The 19,863-nt window shown below is 46.8% G+C and overlaps 1 protein-coding gene across 1 annotated transcript; it reads right to left on the reverse strand.

The window, feature by feature from the left end:
* Positions 1–248: 248 nt before the first annotated feature.
* On the reverse strand, positions 249–8,773 carry TMEM243 (transmembrane protein 243). Its single transcript, XM_062490843.1, has 4 exons — positions 8,696–8,773; positions 2,384–2,434; positions 1,435–1,539; positions 249–371 (listed from the first exon to the last, which is right to left on the reverse strand). The coding sequence occupies exons 1-4, from the start codon at positions 8,771–8,773 to the stop codon at positions 249–251; spliced, it is 357 nt and encodes a 118-aa protein (XP_062346827.1).
* Positions 8,774–19,863: the final 11,090 nt, after the last annotated feature.

The raw sequence follows: 19,863 nt of genomic DNA on the forward strand, positions 1-19,863 counted from the left end.
GTTCATTAAGTGCAACAGTAGCTCTTCAAAAAAAAGCAGAATGTCACATCTTATGGCAATAATTCTCCCCAACAAGAGGGACATTACATATACATTTACATGAAAATCATGTACTGATTTATCCTTGCACAATCCACTTCTTTCCTCTCAGGCTGATGGTCCTCACTTAAATGTCTCAAGTAGAGCTGAGAGCTGAGCTGGAAGCAGTCTGATACAGTAGCATCATTGCTGGGTATTCCCACTGTCCTTCATTTACCCACTTCATGGAAGTACAGGTTGGCACATATACATAACATGACAATAGAAAACAATATGTAGTAGATTAGATTTCTAAATTTGGGTTCCAGGTCTCCTTGTCGATACCAGTAGATCTAGAAGAGAAAAGGACTTTGTGTTATTTCAAAAAGGCAGGTATTCTGAGGAAACTCTTTGATAACTGATTTGGCAACTTGCAGGTTTAGTTTTGGTTTTGTTTTTTTCTTCCTGTAAAACAATCCAGCTTCCTCTGGCCAGAGAGACTGAGCGTGTCTGTATGTGAAACTGGCCCTAAGGCCATGCACTGTCTGGTCAGCTTTTCTGAGAGGAAGGGAGGGTGGGTGGCTTAGCTGGGGGTGTTTTAACTCTCAAAGCTGGCTACACCCTGGTGGATGAGGACAAACATCAGCTTTGTACTAACACAGTCCATTCTGGGCAGAGTTGTGGGCACCAACTGTAGGATCAAAAACTGGGACTGACCAGGCAAGATAGAGCAACTTCCCAGCAACATTCCCAGCAGTGAGGGGTTGAGGGCTGTTCCAGCTCACAGCTGGAGGGAGAATGCTCCAGGTATGAAGAGCTACAGCAGGAGCCACCAGTGTGCCTGTTCATGGAAGGGGGGTTGGACTAGATGGTCTTTGACAGCCCCTTCCAACCCAAACCATCCTGTGATTTTTTGAACTCAGACCTGCCAGTTCGCTTTGCCACTGCTTGGGACCAACTCCCTTGGAATTCTGCAGTTGTTGAGTATAGGAACATCTTCCACTTGCTGTAGCTTCCTAAACCTATAACTCATCCCCTGTGTTTGAAAGGTCACTGACTAATGTAAATGCATGGCTGTTCCCATTTCAAGAGTCTTCTTCAGCACAATCCATCTTTGCATTCCCATTTCAGAGTTCTGTTCCCTGTTTTCCTATTCTATCTCCACTGGCAGCCCTGGGTGGCAGTGCCACAGAGGTGACAAGGCTTGCACCACAGCTGGGCTGCAGGAGTTGGCTCAGTTCACACACTTCCTCTGCAGTAAATAAAAAACTCATTACTACTCCCCTCATTGTCAGCTTGTGTTACGGAGGCAGGAAAGCTTTTCTAGGAGAGTGCAAAAAAGAAGGCAGCACCACGTAAAGCAGATTTTATTCAGAGCCTTCGACTCAAAAGCATGGCAAACGTGGTGGTACTTACAAGAATGCCAGCAGAAATGCAACACAAGGAGATGCAGAAAGCAAAAAATACATTCACAGGTTTTGGAGGTAGTTGCGGGAAGACAAAAGCACTGATTAGAGTGACCTGTGTGGAGGAAAACAAAGATGAGGATTTCTCTCTACTCAGAGCTGCAATGAGAAACTTAGCCCAAGGGCTGGAGCAGCACAGCACTGGCATCCTGATCTGCACATCTCTCCCGGACCTCTGACTCCCACCCCTGAGGCACTGTAGGAAAATGCGCAAGTCTGGAGGAAAACTGCTTTGATACAGCTGCACACTGAGAGGAGTGGGAAAAAAACAAGGAAAGCTTTGCCACTCTGGCTTATTGCCAGAAATCACCCTCCAAGTAGCCATGAGGCCATCAGGCCCAGGGGTGCACACTGCCCATGTAGGAGCATCCCTTCAGCAATGTGTTCCACCAGCTGGCACCTCACCTGTCCCCACAGCCTCCCTGCACCTCAGCTCTCCAACCATCCCCCTGTGGATAACACAACTGATGGCCTCCAGTCGCCACGGCATCGGGTTTGTCTTTAAAGCTTGGGGAAAGCACAGCTCAACACAAAGGGACAAACTTTGGAAAGACTTAAATAAACCATAAATAGAGGACAATAAATCATTAATAGAAGGAAATTGAAGCAAACACTATCTCCTTGCACATAAATGCTTTGTTGTCTCACCCAGCCTCATGTTCAGCCAGGATGGACAATCTACCAGGGAACTTTTAAAGGATTTTATTGCAGATCTTAAAAGGTATTCCACTTCTGTTGTCAAAGAGTTTCAAAAGACAACTATGCCCCAAAATGACTGCCTGCCCTTAATCAGAGACTCTTTGGTCATTGGAAGTTTCACCACCCGGTTTTGGGGAGGAATTCTGGTTATCTCCCTGTCACTTAAAGCTGCAGCATGGGGTGGGATGGGAGATACTTACTACAAGCAGCAAGGTTGTTAAGCCACCAACAACTAGATTGATGATTCTGTCCTGAAGAAAAGAGAAGAGTGTTATGTTTACTTAAAACAACAACAAAAATACCCCAAACAATATAAAACAGAGCATTAACCAATAATACTGAGATCAGCCAGGATCCACATTATCCCCAGCACACCATCAGGGCTCCCTGGTCAGCTCTGCCACACAGGAAGGTTTCCCCTCCCTCCTCGGACCCCAGGGAGGTTGTACTGATCAAGGCCTCTGCAGCAGGTTTTCTCATTTGCAAATGGCTTCTCTACTACATCCAAATTGATTACAGTTGTGCAAATTATATTTGATTTTTTTTAAAGTGGGAGTGCGCAGATGGAAGTTGTCAGAAAAAAAGCTTTTTTTAGCCTCACTGCCTGAGAATTAATAGACTGATAGAGTCTTAGGTGGGAATTTGTGGGCTACTGGCAAGGAGGTGAAGCATTGCCCACACCCCAAATGCTCCACCCTAACACCAGCAGATGTGAAGATTCCGCACAGTGGCTCTACTTGGACAGACAGATATTCCCCCACACTCCTTTCTGCTGCTCCTGATCAGTATAAAACAACTGTCAGGACACAATCTTTTTGCACCTGGGAAGAAAGATCCCTCAGTGACAGCATCACAGTCCCAGCCCAGTGGCATCAGGGCAGGGACTGGCTGTGACACTGGGCTGTGACCATGGGCTGAGGAGCACCCACGGCAAGACCCTCTAACTGATGAACCTTCTGGAGTAAAAAACAGGAAAAGGAGAATATTCCAATCCCTGCCAGCACACTGCCGCCTCCCTGGTGCTGCTCTGAGTATAAACATGTATTGCCACATTGGACTCGGCTGCATACCCAGACAGCTGGTAAGCTAAAAGAACATCTACCTCAGAAAAAATGTGCAGAGAGAAAACACCCCAGACCCTGATGAACTATATTGAGTCTTTAAGTAGGTATGGTGAAAGGAAAGTGAGAAAAGAGTTTGAGTGAAAGCATTTTGCCCAAGACATCCCAGCCAGCAGGCAGGGCAACACAGGCTTCCCTCCACCTGCTCTTACATCCTTCTTCCTCCTAAAATGTGGATTTGTACAGGGAGAAGTCCCAGGTCATGAAGAAGTAACACATGACAGCAGCAGGGCACTAGAAGAAAGCAAAGAGGAGGCAGAGAGCCGCAAATCATGCTTTTGTGGAACACCACCAGCCCTGACCTGAGGCTTTGTGGAGTTCATGTTAAGGTGGTTCAGGAACAGGTGGATGCTGTGCCCTGGTTGTGTTCATCCCCAGGGGATAGGGCCACAGCAAGCAAACTCTGAAACCTCTTCTATTAGTCCCCAACTCCTCTGTAAAACAAAACCACGGATGCTCCTGTAGCTCAGAGGCCCCAAGCTGTGGGGGAACTACAGTGGCTGCAGCAGTGGGAAGTGACCCCCGCCCCCCCCAAAGGATATTGTCACCAACACCCCCTGTGCAAGGTCCTCACCAGCCAAGCACAAACCCCTTCTCCTCACCAGCATTCCCGCACACGGAGTTGGTGATACTGCAGCAGCTTCTGAGAGCCAGCAACAAGATACCCACCACTGACCCCAAAAAAGGAACCAAGAGAAATAACTCCAGGCAAGTAAGAGATGCAACTTGAAAAATGCAAGCATGAAGTGCTCCACAAGAGCATATGGTGACAGCTCAGCTAGACTCCTCCTCACCTAAAATAAATTAGAGAACTCAAAGCTAACTTTAATTTAGGCAGGACACAGAAGGGTCCTTACCCCAAAAGCCACTCCAGCACCAGGAGAGGATGGCAGTTTTACTCTGTCCTTGCCCTGCAGACCGGGCTGAGCCCACCAAGGCAATGTTATGGAGTGGGACCAGAGTTGGCATTCAGGCTCAGCTCCTCCATTCACGGTGAGCAACTAGATCCTTTGTGGCATGAGGAGATGGGTTTCCAACAGCAGAGGTAGCAGGAAATGCCAGAGAGCCAGCTGCAGAACAGAGGTGGGTCACCAACCTGCAGAGCTCACCTGATGAGCACAGTCACAGCCAGCTCTGCAGAGCTTGGGGGGGATGGACACAGTTAGTCACCATCCAGAAACTCAGCCGTGACTGTGCTCCTGATTAACCAGAGACCCATTGTGCAAGGAGAGACTGGAGTGGCCGGAGAAAACAAGGGGGTCAGACTTGACAGCGGTCATGGAGCATTTCTCTCTCACTGTTTCAGTGTGGGAGAGAGCATCCCCAGCACAGGGACCTCTCACCTCACACTACTGACTGATGGACTTCCCAGTGACACCTGGATCAGGTACGGATGCTGGCAGTGGAGCACATGGTGTCCAGTCTCTGTGGCCAAGGCATCCCCTTCCCTGTGCTTAAACCTGCGGTCACTCAAGCTTCCCAAATGCACTGCCGGCAGAAGAAGGTATTTCAGGATCCAGGGATTAGAGACACTGATCCTGAAATCCTGGGCTTGGCAAAGCAGAGGCTCTATTCCCCAGTGCCCGCTGACACTTCAGCCCCAGGCAGCTTAGCACAGCAAAAAGGTTAAAAATACTCAAGCAGAGGCCAAGACAGCTAAAGGGATTGGGGATGACGGAGCCTTTCACCTCCACACTGTGTCCGAGTGCACAGCCCAGCCTGGGCAGACACTCCTGGATATTGGGCACACAGAAACTGGCTGTGGTGAGCCTTGTGTCCTACATGTCACCCAGCTGGCACAGCCAGCTCTCATGACTAGCACAGCTGATTCAGGAAGGATTTTTCTCCAGCATTACTCTGTACTGTAATAGCTGTTAGAGTAAAAAGACAAAAAACCCCAGCAGGCACACCAAAACAGAGAGCCTGCAGCTGCTTGAGGTCTCCTGGACTAGCACAAGGTACTGGCACACATACACCAACTTCTGATACAGCCCAGCAGTGCCTCCGTGGGAGTCCCCATTCAGCCAGCCAGCTGCCGAGATGTTGCGAGCTGTTGGCCAGACAGGAGATGAATTCCATGTTTCACTGTTGCACAAGATGCATTTTGAAACAGGAGGGTTTCTGCCCTCTCCTCCTACTCTGGGGTGGGTGTTGCAGGGGCTGGAGGCATCAAACTTTTCCCAGTGAGCCTCTGCAGTGCAGAGGTCTCCCTCCATCTGCCTCTGGGAAAGGGACATAAGATCAGGAAACATCAAATGCTTGCAAAGCAGAAGGGCACAATCCAGGATTCTTTAGGATGTGGGTCAAGGTTACTTGGAGCAGCAAGGAAACTGAGGCCGGACTGAAACTATTATCTGTACTCCCTTCACAGGCTTTGACAGAGTGGCAGCTTTGCTCTTTGCCCTGTTCCAGCTCAGCACCTTCCATCCTTGAGTCCTCCAAGTTAGCAGAGTGTGGGCTAAGCCCAAAGGGAGCCCATCAGGGGCTTGGCTAGGACAAGGGAATGGGAAGGTCCCCTGGAGCGTGGGTGCCTGGTGCCATCTCTGCAGGAGTGACGGAAAGGCCATTTTTGTGTCTTACATCAGCAAGTCCAGATGCTCAGCAGCCATTGCAGCCCGCTGCAGCTGTAGAGGATACCTGAATGCAGTGCTAGACCCGACCTGGTGGAATTGCAGGCAATACAGGCTGTGCTCAGAGCCACCTACCCCCTGCAAGACATGGGGACTTCCTGGTGTGTCCTCAACAGCTCATCATTCCCATCCCAAGCTGCTCAGTCTCTCTATTGCTTTCTGCTTCTAGCTCATAGCTATTAACTCCCACCCACTCAAATGCTCCCATCATGGAGGAACTCAACTTCCAAATTCCTTCCTGACAAGTGCTACACCGGTGACTCTGTCCCCTTTGCCACTGTACAGCTGTGCCTTTGCATTGTCCCCTACCCATTCACTGTCAGTGCTGCATCCCTGGAAACCACAGCTGAATCCACAGTGCCTGGCACTCATCAGCACTGTGCTGCTACGCTCCCTCTTCCCACCAGCCGTTTCTTTGGTACCATCTTGCCCCGGTCCCTGCTCAGCAGTGGCACAGGAGGGCAAGCTTGGCAGGAGCAGCTGGACCACGGCATGGCAAGGAGGCAGATGCTGCTGCCCAGCTCTGCCATCCCCACAGAGTAGCTTTACCCTCAAAGTCACCTGCTTGGAGACCAGCAGAGTGCAAGAAGGCAGGAAGAGGGAATCCCCATCTCTACATCCATTTCCAATTGCTGGTAAGGGTGGGAGACCCCTAATTTGGGGTTCAGGGCTTCTTGGAGCACCAGCACTCCCCCTGCCCCACCCTGTGGCCACAGCCCGAGCAGAGGATCCCGGTTTGCCAGCATCAGCCATCACTTGCAGAGACCCAAAAACAGAGCTGGGGCGAGGGCAGACGCCCTTCTCCCGGCAGACCTACTCCCATTTAAAGGCAAAGTTCAGCTTTTCCATTTCTGACATGGAACATTCCAGCTCGGGACCTCACCAGCGTCCGTTTCCAAGCAACCCCCGTGAATCAGGGAGGGAAGGACCCCTGGCCAGCACAGTGATCCCTTGTCTGTCGGACACGGGTGCAGCAGCGAGACACCATCGGCTGCTGCTCGGCCCGCGTGACAGGCTCCAAAAAGCCAGAGGAGACAGGCAGGGGGTGAAGTGCAGGGCGCTGGATCCCCGTCAGAGCCCACGAACTGAAATTAGCATCCCATGTTTATTATTTACCTCTCTCCTTTGCGAGCAGAGCCGTGGCTGGAAAAAAAGCAGAGATCGGGGATCGAAGGCTTAACCTGGGCTGAAAAGTTTGGGGGTTACCTGCCAGGACTGACTCCCTCCCTGCTCCGATGGCACATCCCAGTCCCCAGAAGTGCCCATCGCTGGGAGCTTCCCAAAATTCCTGACCAAGGACCGTCCAACAGGACCCAAGTGCAGGGCACTGCTTCCAACAAAGGTACCCCTTGCCTCCAGGGCTCCCCACGAGTGCCAGCTGTTGCTGGTGTGGGATACCTCTCCCCCCTCAGTTCATCTTCTGGGGGTCCTGCCTGTCCTCCTGTGCCACATCATTCTATTTTTCCCCGAAAATATGGTCGGTATCACTTCGTTTTCATCAAACATTACAACTGTAGCAGCAGTTCCAAGTTCTTGAAGGGAGGGCGGTGATGGATTTGATAGACTTGTGAATAATCGCACCCCCCCAAACACACACGAGTGTGGGTAACCCCTGTGGGTAACAGGACCCCAGTGTCCAGACCGGCGATGTGACACCTCCAGGTATCGTGGTTCCCGAGGGATCTCGATGCCGGGCAGCCCCAGGAGCCCGCTGCCCAGCACAGCCCCCCGCAGCAGCGGCGAGAGCCGAGCGCCTTACGGGGCTGACACCTGAGGAGCCGCCGCTGCCGCACGCCAGCCAAGGAGCCACCGCCGCTCCTCCATCCCGGGAGAAAAATCAGACCCCAGGAAGGCACCAAACGCGGACCCCCATCCCTATCCCCAGCAAAGACCCCCCCCAAGCCGGGTGAGAGGCAGCCCGGGGTGCTGCAGCTCAGAGCCCCGGCTGGGGACTGCAGGGCACACCCGGATGGATGGGACACAGCGGCCGTGCCCAAACCCCTTCCCAGCCCCACTCCGAGGGCCCCCCGGCTCTGGGACCCCTAGCCCCAAGTTCCCGATAAAGTTTTGGGGAGACGTTGGTTTAGGGGGGATTATTTAAAAGTTGATTTCCTTGGGGGAAAGGTGGGGGGAGAATGTTTAGTGAGTTTTTTATCTGGGGAGGAGGTTTTGCTGGGGGAAAAGCTCTGGGGATATAGTTTGTCTTTTTAAAAATTTGGGGCGGTTTTCGTTTGGGGCGGTTTTGATGGATTATATTTGGTTTGGGGCACTAATCGGGAGATGGTTGTTTTTGTTTTATTTCAGTTTGGTTGTTTTTTTTTTTTTTAATAATTACGCCAATTTGAAGCTTTTCTTTCTTTTGGGATTTGGGGCGCTCCTTTTATATTTTTCCATTGGAGTGCAGCCTTTCTGATTTTGATGCCGTTTTTGAGGGAGACTGAGGATTCTTCCTTAATTCATAGGGATTTTTAAATTTGTTGGCAGGATTCGGGCAGGTTCCTCGCTGGGGCCGGCCGCTCGGCTGCCTGCGGCGCTCCGTGCCAAGCCCGGGGACAGGGGGTGGGGAGCAGCCGCTCTCCGGGGTGGCCGAGCAGGAGGCTCCTCATTACCGGGGGGCATTGACTGCGGGAAGGTGGGGAGGGGGGGGCACTACGGGACTTTCTGCTGCGTTTCCTCCGCTGCGGTTCGCTTTGGCGGGGGGTTGTTTCGGGGGCGAGGGGTGGCGGGGGCGGCAGTGGCGTGGCGGAGCGCTGTCCCTTACCCTGGCCGAGGTCTCCCCGAAGAGCGGCCGGTTGTCCGCGCCGCCGGTGCCGTACCCGCGGGCGGGGAATCCCTCCATGGCGCGGGGGCGCTGCGCCGGCGGCCGCGGGGGGGCGCCCGCCCGCTCATGCTGCGCCCGCCCCTGCGCGCCCGCTCCGCGCCCCGCGCTGCCCGCCCCGCCCCGCCCCGCCCCGCGGCACCGGGAACACCGGGAGCACCGAGAACACCGGGAACACCGGGAGCACCGAGAACACTGGGAACGGCACCGCGGGACCTGCGCCGCTGCGGAGCCGCCAGCCCGGCCTGCGTGGGCAGAGGCGGGGCCAGCGCGCTGCCGCTGACCGCGCCGATTTGTTGCTCAACAAAGTTGCGGTATTTGAGCAAATCTCATAAGGGATGATGATACGGCAGCTCGGAGAAAGGAGCTTGATTTGATTTTGATTTGGTTTTGATTCGATTTGATTTTTCTTATTATAATTTTTGTTTTATTATTCTTATACTGTTGTATTTTGTTTTTTCTTTATTGTGTATTACTCTCATAGAATCATAGAAGCAGAATATCCTGAGATGGAGAGGACCCACAAGTAACATCGGTCCAGCTCCTGGCCCTGCACAGGACACCCCACAGACCTCGCCCTGTGCCTGAGAGCAGTGTCCAGGCCCTTCTTGAGCTCTGTCGGGCTCAATGCTGTGAGCACTGCCCTGCAGAGCCTGTTTCAGTGCCCTGCCACCCTCTGGGTGTAAAACCTCCAACCTAACCTTTATTTTATAGGTGTTGTATTTTTCTTATTTTGTAATTTATTTTATTTGTACTTTATTCTACTATTTACTTTTTTTTGAGTGGCTTATCTGTTTATTTGTTTATTTATTTATTTATTTATTTTTAGACATCTGATCCTGCTAGAGCTGAAAAATGAACTTACATGTGCTCTTCCCAGTCCCCTACATGAGTTACCCACCTAAACTAAATAAAAGAGAGGGATTATTCCTGAGGCTGGGATTGGCGGCAATGAAACACTTTTGCTGTATACATTCCTTAGCCAAAGTTATCCCATGTATTGTCACTGCTGCTGCTGCTGCTGCTTCTGAGCTGACAATGGGTTTGCATGTGAAAAAGCCTGGGGAGATTATTTTGTTGTTATTTTTATTTATGTTACTATTTTAATTATATTTTTATTTGCATTTTAATGTAAATTTTATTTAAATAAATTTTTATTGGTTTGGAGGTTTTTGACTTCTTAATTAATTTCATTTTTTCTATTTATATCACTTGGTGTCAGAAAATAGCTTTCCTTTTGGATATCCCTCAGACCATCATGGGTACAACCTTTCTCCAAGTGCATTTTAGGATGAAAATAAACCTGTTAAGATGCATTAAATGTTGTGGCTTCCAGGACAGATTTTAAGGGTTTTGTTCAACTGAGCTCTGTGGTTTCCCCCAACCCTGCTCTCCCTGCCACACATCTCCCCAGGAATTCCAGGGGGCTTTTTGCCCTAAAAGACAAACTCCCTTAAATACCACTTATTTAGCAGAATTTAGCAGAAATAGCATGGCCGTTTCCTTCTTGCTGGCTAGAAAAGATTCATAGGCCAGGTCTGTAGGGCCAGGTCTGTAGGTGAAAGGACCAGAAGGAAGAACACCATCTGCAGATATGAACTGTCAGAGCAGTTGTTGTGTTGATGGCTCCAATTCCTGTCACACTCCCCGTCATCCAAGGTCTCCCATAGGCCACTGGTCACGACTCCTGAGTGCTCCCCAGCTCTTGAGCAAGGGCCCAGTGAAATCAGCCGCTTCTCTTGCGAAACATTTCTGTCATTTTAGGTCAAAAGTGCTGCCGGGGCCGCTGATCTGGGCTGTGCTGTGCACACAGGGAGCACTCGATCTGCTCTCAAACTCTGCACTCAGCACACTCAGGAACAAAGCGCCGCTTCTTCAATGGTGAGAAGTCTTGAGTTCAAGTAAGGCTGGAAAATTATCACAGTTTCGATGAGCTTGACTGTGTCCTGAGCTGAAGTACTGGGTGGGAAGGCTCAAAGGCCCCCTGTAAACCTCCAGTGGTCATTCCCAGGGTAAGCGTTAGGGAAGAAGAGTCTCCAGGACTCAGTGGAGAGACTCTTCACGTCCTCTTGAGCCACTTGGAAAAAAACAATCCCATGGTGTGAAGGATGTGGCTTCCTAACACACAAGTGCTCTTTACCTACAGCACGGTTGGTTTTATGCTCATTTTTCAGTACTTTTGTATTAATTACATTCCTGAACAGGCTCTGGCTGTGCCCAGATTAAATACTGAGGGGGTTGTAGGGTCTGGGTGGGGCATGGCAGTGCTGGAGGGGGGGTGACTGTGGGAGTGCCCTGCATCATGTACTGCATTTATACTTAGAGTTATGGCTCAGTGGGACAAAGGGACATAACCTTCCAACATCCACTGAATAATTGAGAACAAACGCAAAACACAGGCAATACTTGCTGAAAACCACAAATTGTTACTTACACATAATAATCAAAGAATCAATAATCAGTGAATATTGGAACAGGGTTACTTGTTTCTCAGCCCATGCTTTGCTATAGTATATTGTTTTTTAAATGCTACATGTCTTCTCTTGACTAACCTACACCTCTCCCATCTGGACCACTCACTTGTGCATCAAAGTGCTTCCTGGGTGATGTCATCACTTAGTAGACGGTAGCTCTAATTTGATGAGTGAGAGTTTGATTGAGCCACTAATGTAACAGACCAAACAGACCCACTTCTTTCTACAACTCAAAGTAAGTATATCAATCTTCAGTGAGAAGATCCTTCTCAGGTCTGAAATAAAAAACAGGCTGCTTTTTAATGGAGGAAGTAATATCAAAGGAAATCTTGGATAGTTAAACACTGGAAAGATTTGTACTGCTCAGGTTGGACACAGCTCCCTTGGTCTTACTTAGTGTGTTTTACATTTATCACACTTAGCTGCATCTGTTACAGTAGTTCCAAGGTTTACATGCTGAGCTTTAGCTCTCCTTCCTCAGAAATATTCCTGGCATTACTTCCCAGAAATAGCTTTGGCCTGTAAATTGAAGAGAGCTTTGGAGTCTCTTCAGAACATCAGCACCATAGACTATAAAAGACTATATGCCTTCTCCTGTCTAATATTTTATTTATATTAAAAGTCATCATGTGCTTTTCTCTGCACTCTGGGTGAAGGTTTAATTCAGCACATATATGAAAACTGCAATATATTCCAAGGCTAATTATATATCACTGCCACTGATGCTGCTGCCTCTGTAACTCACTAGCTGGCTGTTGGAGCCCCAGGGTGGAGGTCAGTAACTCATCTGGGCAGGCAGTGCTGCCTTCAGCCCCTCATTGGCCTGGCTCCCTGATGCTCTGCATGTCCTTTCCAGTGATCTAAAGCACTGGAGCTTCTATGCATCAATTTATTCCATAACTTGTTGGTAGCAGGGGCTGTCTGATGCCATTTATCTTAGTCTCAGCTCCTGCAAGAGCAGACCCTGCTCTCCTGTCTCCCTACCCATAGCAATTTCAGTTTCACGACACAGCCATTACTGATTACAGCCTGGTAATTGGTTTTTGCACAATTAAATCAGCCCTCAGATCCCAGCACAATGGCCCCGGGGCTATTCTACTTGGCACATTTTATTTTGACAGGATAGCAGTTGCTTCAGAGCTTTCTAACAAAGCTTCCACAAGACAAAACTCCTGGGGCATCCAGGAGCTGTTTTCCTCTGTGTTTTCAAGTCCAAAGGAAACCTGACTAACAAACTTGGTTTGTTAGAATAGACTTTAATCTCATCTCTATCAGCCCCCAACCTGAGGAAATATTCTGGAAGAGGAATAAATGGACAAGATATTTACAACATTGTGATCCTTCTCCATCATCCCAGAAGAGTTTGGTTTGACTTCCTCTACAGAAAGGGTCACCCAACCCTAGCAGATCATCAAGAGACATCAGATCGACCACAGCCAGAATGGTCCTCCCCCCAGAGCAAGCAGCATGATTTTCAGTTAATCCTGCCATGCTGAGATTGTATATTTCTTGCTTTTGCTGGGGGCACATGTTCTGCTAAGAGGACAGGAAGTTTCTGTAGAGAGTGTGTGAAAGGAGAAGAGAATCCAAAACCTTTAAGTTTTGCAGTTCCCAGTCAGTTTTACTTAGTAGCTGCCTATAAGGACCAAAAAATTTTAAAACTGGTACCAAGTGGTGTTACAGAGTATTCAAACTTTCAAACAAAACAAAACAACCCAAACAAACAAACAATAAACCTCACAAAAAACTCCAAAATTAAAATAAAAAAGACAAAATCAAAATTCAGTGAAGTATACCCAGGTGTAACCTAGTGATGTAGCCAAAGGTCTCTCCCAGCATCTCTCAGTTTCTGGTAACCTTCCTCGAGTCTCTGCCTTACTGTTTTCAGAGTCTTTCCCCCTAAACAATAATTCTTTAATTTAGAGTCAATGGAGAACCTGAGTGGCACTGAGAGTCATGGGGCAGATGCCACAAAGGGGCTACTGAGGTGACACCACTGGCACCGTGGGGCTAGGGCTGATGTGAGCAGCCTGTATCCAACAGCTCCCCAGACTTTACTGTCATTGCCTGGGACATGGGGAGGAACATCAGCCCAACAGGAGGGGGAAAACAACCATGGCCTTTTATGATTTGCAGCCAAGGAGAGAGGTCTGGAGAGGCAGTCAGCAGAGGGAGGCACGGGCTCACAGATCCGGTGCAAACCTCAGCCTGTGGAGTCCCAAGCTGAGCCCTGGAATGCAGGCAGAGGGCTTCAAACAGTTCCAAAAAGCTATTTCACTTCACTTTTTCCACATTTATGTTAGCTCTTGGAGATCAGATGAGAGACTGAGCAAATGAGGAAGCTGAAACATTCTCATTCAAGGATGTACTGTCTGAATTAATTATTATAATCTTCATTCCCTTGTAGATTTTTTCAGCATTTGAGTTTAATGAGTATTGTGTATTCTCCCACTTTTACATTATCTTACTTAATGTATTGCAGAAGTAAGAATGGTAATGTATTTTCCATCTGCTCCAAAATCTCAGCAAAGAGTCGATGTTCAACAGATTTAGAGAAAAATTTCCTCAATTTTTTTTTTTATTTTTGAGAAAAAATATCTGCACAAAGATAAACATTGCATTAATATATGTACGTGTATGTGTATATAATGCAAATTTCCCTCCTGGGGTTCTGATAGATGAATAAGCAGTTTACCAACTGTTCCTCTGAGCTGGTGGCAGACATTACGTAGGGCAGCAGCCGTGGGGCTGCTTCAAAACACCCCCCTGAAGAGCAGAGGATAGAGCTCGGTGTGCCACAGGTCTTTACACACCAGCTGAACAGCAAATCAACCCCTCATCTGCTGCATCTGCAAGTCTGACATCACCCATCACCCCACCAAGGGTGGCAGCAACATCACAGGGAAATCTGCATTGGTACTGATCTTCAAGAAGAAAAAGTTAATTTGAACAGCAAAAGGACACAGAACAGAAGTACCACCTCCTGATGTTTCTCAGAATTTCCATCTTGTCATTTAAGCTTTCCACAGTGGGATGAACAGAAAAGAAAATTATCCACTTATTTGTCCTTCCTTATTATGTGCATATGCTCTCCTTTGGCACCACCACAGCCTCAAAATGCAGGATTTTGTGATTCTCTGCAGAGAGGTGAGATGGAAAACCTTCTTTTCCCACAGCAAGCACACTTTGAGAGGTCATCCCACCAGCAGTGAGGGTCCTTGCAGCCCATCCATCTTCCCAAGCCATCTCAAGGCTACCTGTCAGCCAAGCACATCCAGGAGAAAAAGATTTTCTTCCCAAAACTAGATGCTCCTGAGGCTCATGTTCCATTAAACAATGGCTAGCCAGAGGCTGACTAAAACATCTGCCTGAGATCCAGACTGCTGCCTCTTGTGCTGAAATGTTTCCAGCTGGCACTGCCCCAACTACAGGCTTTTTTCTTCTCCATGGGCATGTGCAATTCAAAACCTGCAGCAACTACAGCCTCTGAATTGAAAAGCAAGTCATGCATGCAAATCCTAATTGCACAAGGCAGCTGTTATCTCACTAAAGATTATGGATTTCACGGAGTCTGAGGGCGGAGGGCTCCATCCCAAGTGAGAGGTGTGAACTCTCATCTCAGGGTCTCGCACTGCACAAGTCACTGCTTATAGTCAGCTAATTCTGGGCTGAGACTGATGACAGCGTTTGGAAACAGTGTTAGTCCTCAGGAAGTAAAACAATCTTCCAGAAACAAAGCCTCTGCCTGTTCTGTATCTGTCTTACATCTCTGTATCCACCTTATCAGACAAGATGTGTGTGATCAGTGAAGCACAGTGGAAAATACTTATTAACCTCTATTGACAGAGTCTCTGGGTAACCACCTCATTAATGTATCCCAGATCAGTCTGTTTATCCAGTCTAGTATCATTCCCTTTTAAGTACTGGTTCATGTTGACCCTCCATCAGTTCTCTGGTACCCCTCTAGTTTTCCAAAGTTTGTCAGGACCTAAAATTAATGAAATTAGAGTACTGAACTACTGGTCTTAAGACTGGAAGTGTACATGATCCCAGACTTCTGAACTGAATGTGTCTGTATTTAGCAGGTGATGTTTCACATCCTCCTCAGCTACAGATGGTAAATTATTTCATCTGGTATAGATGGATTTTGCTACCTTGCTCTGATATAGTAAAGCAGGAATTATGAACATTTGGTGTGATGTTTTTCCCATGTGATGGACATAAATGGTATACTTGTAAAACAACAGAGAACCTAGTAAACAACAGAGAAGCTATTCCTAAGTCAAGACTCCCAGTGATAGTTTAGTGTCTTCTTACTGTTTATAACATACTTTTTTATAGTTCTTGTTTCTGTTGCCTTACATTCTCAATAATCTGTTTGCAATATACATTCTAAGGTAATGACTATCTCTTCTAAACATCTCTTCTGAACTCACCCTTCAGATCTGTCATGTATCTACCTATCTTTTCTGTTGAAATACTGCTCTGGTCTGACCAGTATTAATCCACTGATGTTTTAAATAAATCTCTATCTTTGTAGTTGCAAGCATAGTACTCTTTGTCATTTGCTGAGACCAAAGTTGCGAGTGATAGGCTATCAAAGAGATAGTTCATGTTTTTAATCCTCAAAACAGTGATCTATCACCCCTGACACACAAACCAACTCCCTTTTGAAGGGTCCAGTGGAGGGAAGAAGGGTCCTTCTGGACTGTGACTCAAGTTCCTTCTGAACAAGATGGACGTGCATCTCTCAGGGAGGTTAGGAGAGGAGTTGGCAGGTTGTAACCACCAGAGAGCAAGAGCTCCACTGTCTGTAGCTTCGGGAAACCAGAGCCATAGGAGGAGGTTGATCTGCAGGAACACCAGGCTCTTTTCTCCAGAAACGCTGCCCAACACATCCTTGTGTTGCATGTGCCTGGCTCCAGCCCATCTCTCCAGGCACAGCATCCTAGCACTTATCTCCTCACACTTGCAGCCTCCTCCTCACTCACATCCCAGCACTGACTGGAACATCATGTCCTTGGTACGAGGATGCTCCCCAGGAGAGCACAGCAGACATCCTCTAGACATCCCGGGCAAATGAAGAGCCTGCCATATATGCAGTCACCCTTGCTTTTTGTTCCATCCCCCAAGCAGCTGGCAGCAGTTTATCCACCCCAGCGGGACAGCTCTCCCTTGGATGAGGTTTTTTTGGTGCTCCTGCCAAGACAGGAGGAACATCTGCAGCGAGGAGCTGAGACCATATCTACTTCCCTAACCAGCAAGAGCTGCCAGCAGGGGAGGAAGTTTCTGTGGGTACGAGATTGCTGGCAAAATGCTGATGCATCTGTGTTTGACTCTTTAACCTGCTTGTCTTTCCCTGAACCCGGCCCCTTCTTCCCTCCCTTCTCCTTCCCCCTCCCCCTCCTCCTCCTGCTTCTAGGCCAACTCATTGAAACAAAGGAACCATGTTTAAAAACCAAACGGTTGAGGTTCAATTGTCTTCAGAGATGGAAAAACAACAGTCCATTAGGGACTTCTACCATCCTTCTGTGTGGAGCTTTGAGCTGCTGTAACTGCAAAGCAATCAAACAACCATGGATGGTATCACTGCTAGAAAATACCATACCATAACGATTCCAGTAAAGCCTGAAAAACAGAGCACACCAGCCTGAACACCAAAGGTTGCACTCTTGCCATTTCACTTGTAGCAGTCAAACACAAAGCCTGAAAAGTAGGTTTTGAAATTTTGTTTTCCCTACTCTTGTGATCTTCAACAGGCACAGAAAGGCTTTGTTCTTCTTGCACAAAGCTATGAAGGGAATTAGAATTAGACCAAGTAGATCTTAGGCTTAGGCAGCTGCAAGCTAACAGAGAGCCTTGCCACCAGCCATTCCTTGAGCTGCTGCAAATGGCCATTAAGAGCAGTACAGTATTTCCTGATAAGAGAAATACTAACAGATAAATACCTGGGAAAGTATTTTTTTACAGAATTACTTTCTACTAAGAGTCAAATCAGAAAAATAGCACATCTTTTCATCTCTAGGCAATAAAACTTGAGATATGTGCTTTAGCCCACTAAAATTCAGTAAGAGTTTGTATAATGATGTTCAGAAACTATTTATTTTGGTAAGTACTGCTGTATGACCCTTCTCAGATCACTTACTTCTGATACTTCTTCATAACTAAGCTTAAGAGACAAGTGAGCTCACAGGTCTGTGCTTAAAACGGAGGTAGGGATATTTCAGTTGCAGATGTATCAGGTAAGAGAAAACACGGAGTTCTTTTGATAGCTCTTCCGAGTGAGAGATAAATCCAGCACACAGGCAACAGAGGAAACCTTGTTAGTGCCCAAGTATCAGGTTCACACTCAGCCAGCACAGCAGAATGCCAAAGACTGGTCAGGAGGAACTTTGGCAGGCTGGAGAAGTGGTCACATTACCTTAAGTTTAGTATGAACTGGATGTCAAGAGACAATTATAACTGAAACCAACACTGCCAACACAAAACCTGCTCTTTTGGTAATGAACTGAGACAACTCCCAAATCCACCACAGTCTTGACAAAGGCCATCTCTGTAAATTGGTCTTACTAATTACAAGGCTTGTCTTTCTTTCTCTTCCTGTGAATCTTTTAAATATCACAGTGACATCCAACCCTTTTCACATTGACAATACTGAAAAATGCAAGCAATACCTAGGTGTTTCACTCTCGCAAAGTGGGAAGGATCTGTCAATATAAACTGGAACATGAATTCGATGCTACTCTTTGAAGTGAAACATCCATGAAATGCACACTCATGGTTTTAAAGTACAGACAGAAGCATCCAGCAATATTGCAAATAAATTGAGTACTAGTCAGGTAAAATGAGGGAATTCTAGAATAAACTCTTATATGTGTTTCAACTTCTAAAAATCTTCCCTGAGGAAAAAAAAAATCCACATTAAATCATAAAAAGTTACCTGCAATTTTAATTCCTGTTCTCAAATATGTCTTTTTTATAGACTGAGAAAATGGCTGTACCAAATGTTCTCACTTCTTCTGTGTGTGCTGATAGCAATAATATCTGACAAATTTGAGCTGGCTATACAAGACATCTATATTTTGTGAAATTCTTTAAAGGCTGTTTTCATGTCAACTGGAATATTTTGTTTCTATTTGAATATTTTGATTCTGTTTCAATCTATAAAGTTAACAAAGTGAGATCCACTAAACTGAAGTGACAAAATAGATGGGTTATCTGGTAATTGTTCTGTTCCCACTATTTAACTGCAAAGTATACAAAAAATCCTATCTTAAAAAAGTACATCCAGAGCACTCCAAGCGTAAAAGAAATCATAATGAAAGGCCGAAGTGACATTCATTGTAGCAATGCTTTATTTCTCTACGTTGCAGAAACTCTCTCTTTATATGCCATTAAAACCTTCTGGAAATGTAAGTTTTAGAGTTGCTTCAGAGTAACTTTTAGTCGTTTCTCTAACAGAGCTCATAAATTTAAGCTAAAGCTTTCCAAGTAGTCTAAAAAGATTATATCATCACCAGACATTGACAATGAGGCCTTTTAAATATTGCACCCATACTACTTATTTTGACTAGGAGCTGTAAGTTCTCTATTTCTCATCTTGAATCTGCCTCCATCTTAGGCTCAAATAAATGAAGAATATCCATAAGGTAGGTGGTCAAATGTACACTGCTAGTTCATGCCTAAAACCAAGTTTGAATACCCCGGTCAACAGTCTAGATATAGGAAATATTAATAACAATATTTTTGTAACTACCACAAACACACCTACTGGTTTACACAACAACAATCTGTACTACTGGCATCTCAAAGTATTTTAATTAAATCCCCTCATGAGTGAAGGTAAGTACAGTCCCTCATCTTCACTGAGTGTCTCAGTAGCCCAGGTATGGGCAGCTGCTGCAGAGCTGATGTCAGAGCAGCACATTCAAAGAAAATGTTACATAGCTGCACTTACAAGAAAATACTTGGGCCCTCAGGAGCTTCTCTCAGTTCAGAACAAAGGCTCTCCAAATGACAGGATCAGGTGTGTATGTTGATAATGGACATTTGAAGTTAGATGAGAAATTCTGCCCAGAAATCCCACGTATCACCTGTGTGTGTCACTTTCCCCTAAATTTTACCATGCGTGGATTTCCTATTCTCCCTGGAGTTTTATGCTGCATGTTCCCAACACCTATGAATCCACAATCCACCCCTGCAAGAAGGCATATGCTACTAAGTCAATTAATACTTCCTCTTTGAGTAATTAATACTGGCACCTGACAAAAATACTTTGGGAACAGGCAGAAAGACATTTCTGTTGTGACTCTTTCTATCACAATAACCAGGTTTTATATCTGTAGCTCAGCACTGGCCACTATTACTTGATTGTTCAGCATCCTTCACTAAAATTCTTTGCTTATTTTTCTTGCTCTGCTCCAAGGAAATGGTAGTCAGTGCTCTGGCACCACTTTGGCCCTTTGGAGTCTCATACCCCTAACTACACCAAGAGACTGTGGCTGACATTAACCAGTGTCAACAAGATTATATTGTTTGGAATAAAGACTGATGCCTGTACTTGCTAAGGATGTTTTACAGTTAATTGAAATATATGATGCCCATTTACCAGCTTTATGTCAAAGCATTTGTAACCAG

Source organism: Cinclus cinclus, chromosome 4, assembly GCF_963662255.1.
Source record: "Cinclus cinclus chromosome 4, bCinCin1.1, whole genome shotgun sequence".
NCBI lineage: Eukaryota > Metazoa > Chordata > Aves > Passeriformes > Cinclidae > Cinclus > Cinclus cinclus.

Bases quoted from the DNA above. Each gene is read 5' to 3' on its own strand.
- TMEM243 (XM_062490843.1), bottom strand. From the start codon at position 8,773: ATGGAGGGATTCCCCGCCCGCGGGTACGGCACCGGCGGCGCGGACAAC. The intron at 2,435-8,695 runs GTAAGGGACAGC...TCTTTTCTTCAG, and splicing joins TCGGGGAGACCTCGGCCAGG to GACAGAATCATCAATCTAGT. The intron at 1,540-2,383 runs GTAAGTATCTCC...TCCTCCACACAG, and splicing joins TAACAACCTTGCTGCTTGTA to GTCACTCTAATCAGTGCTTT.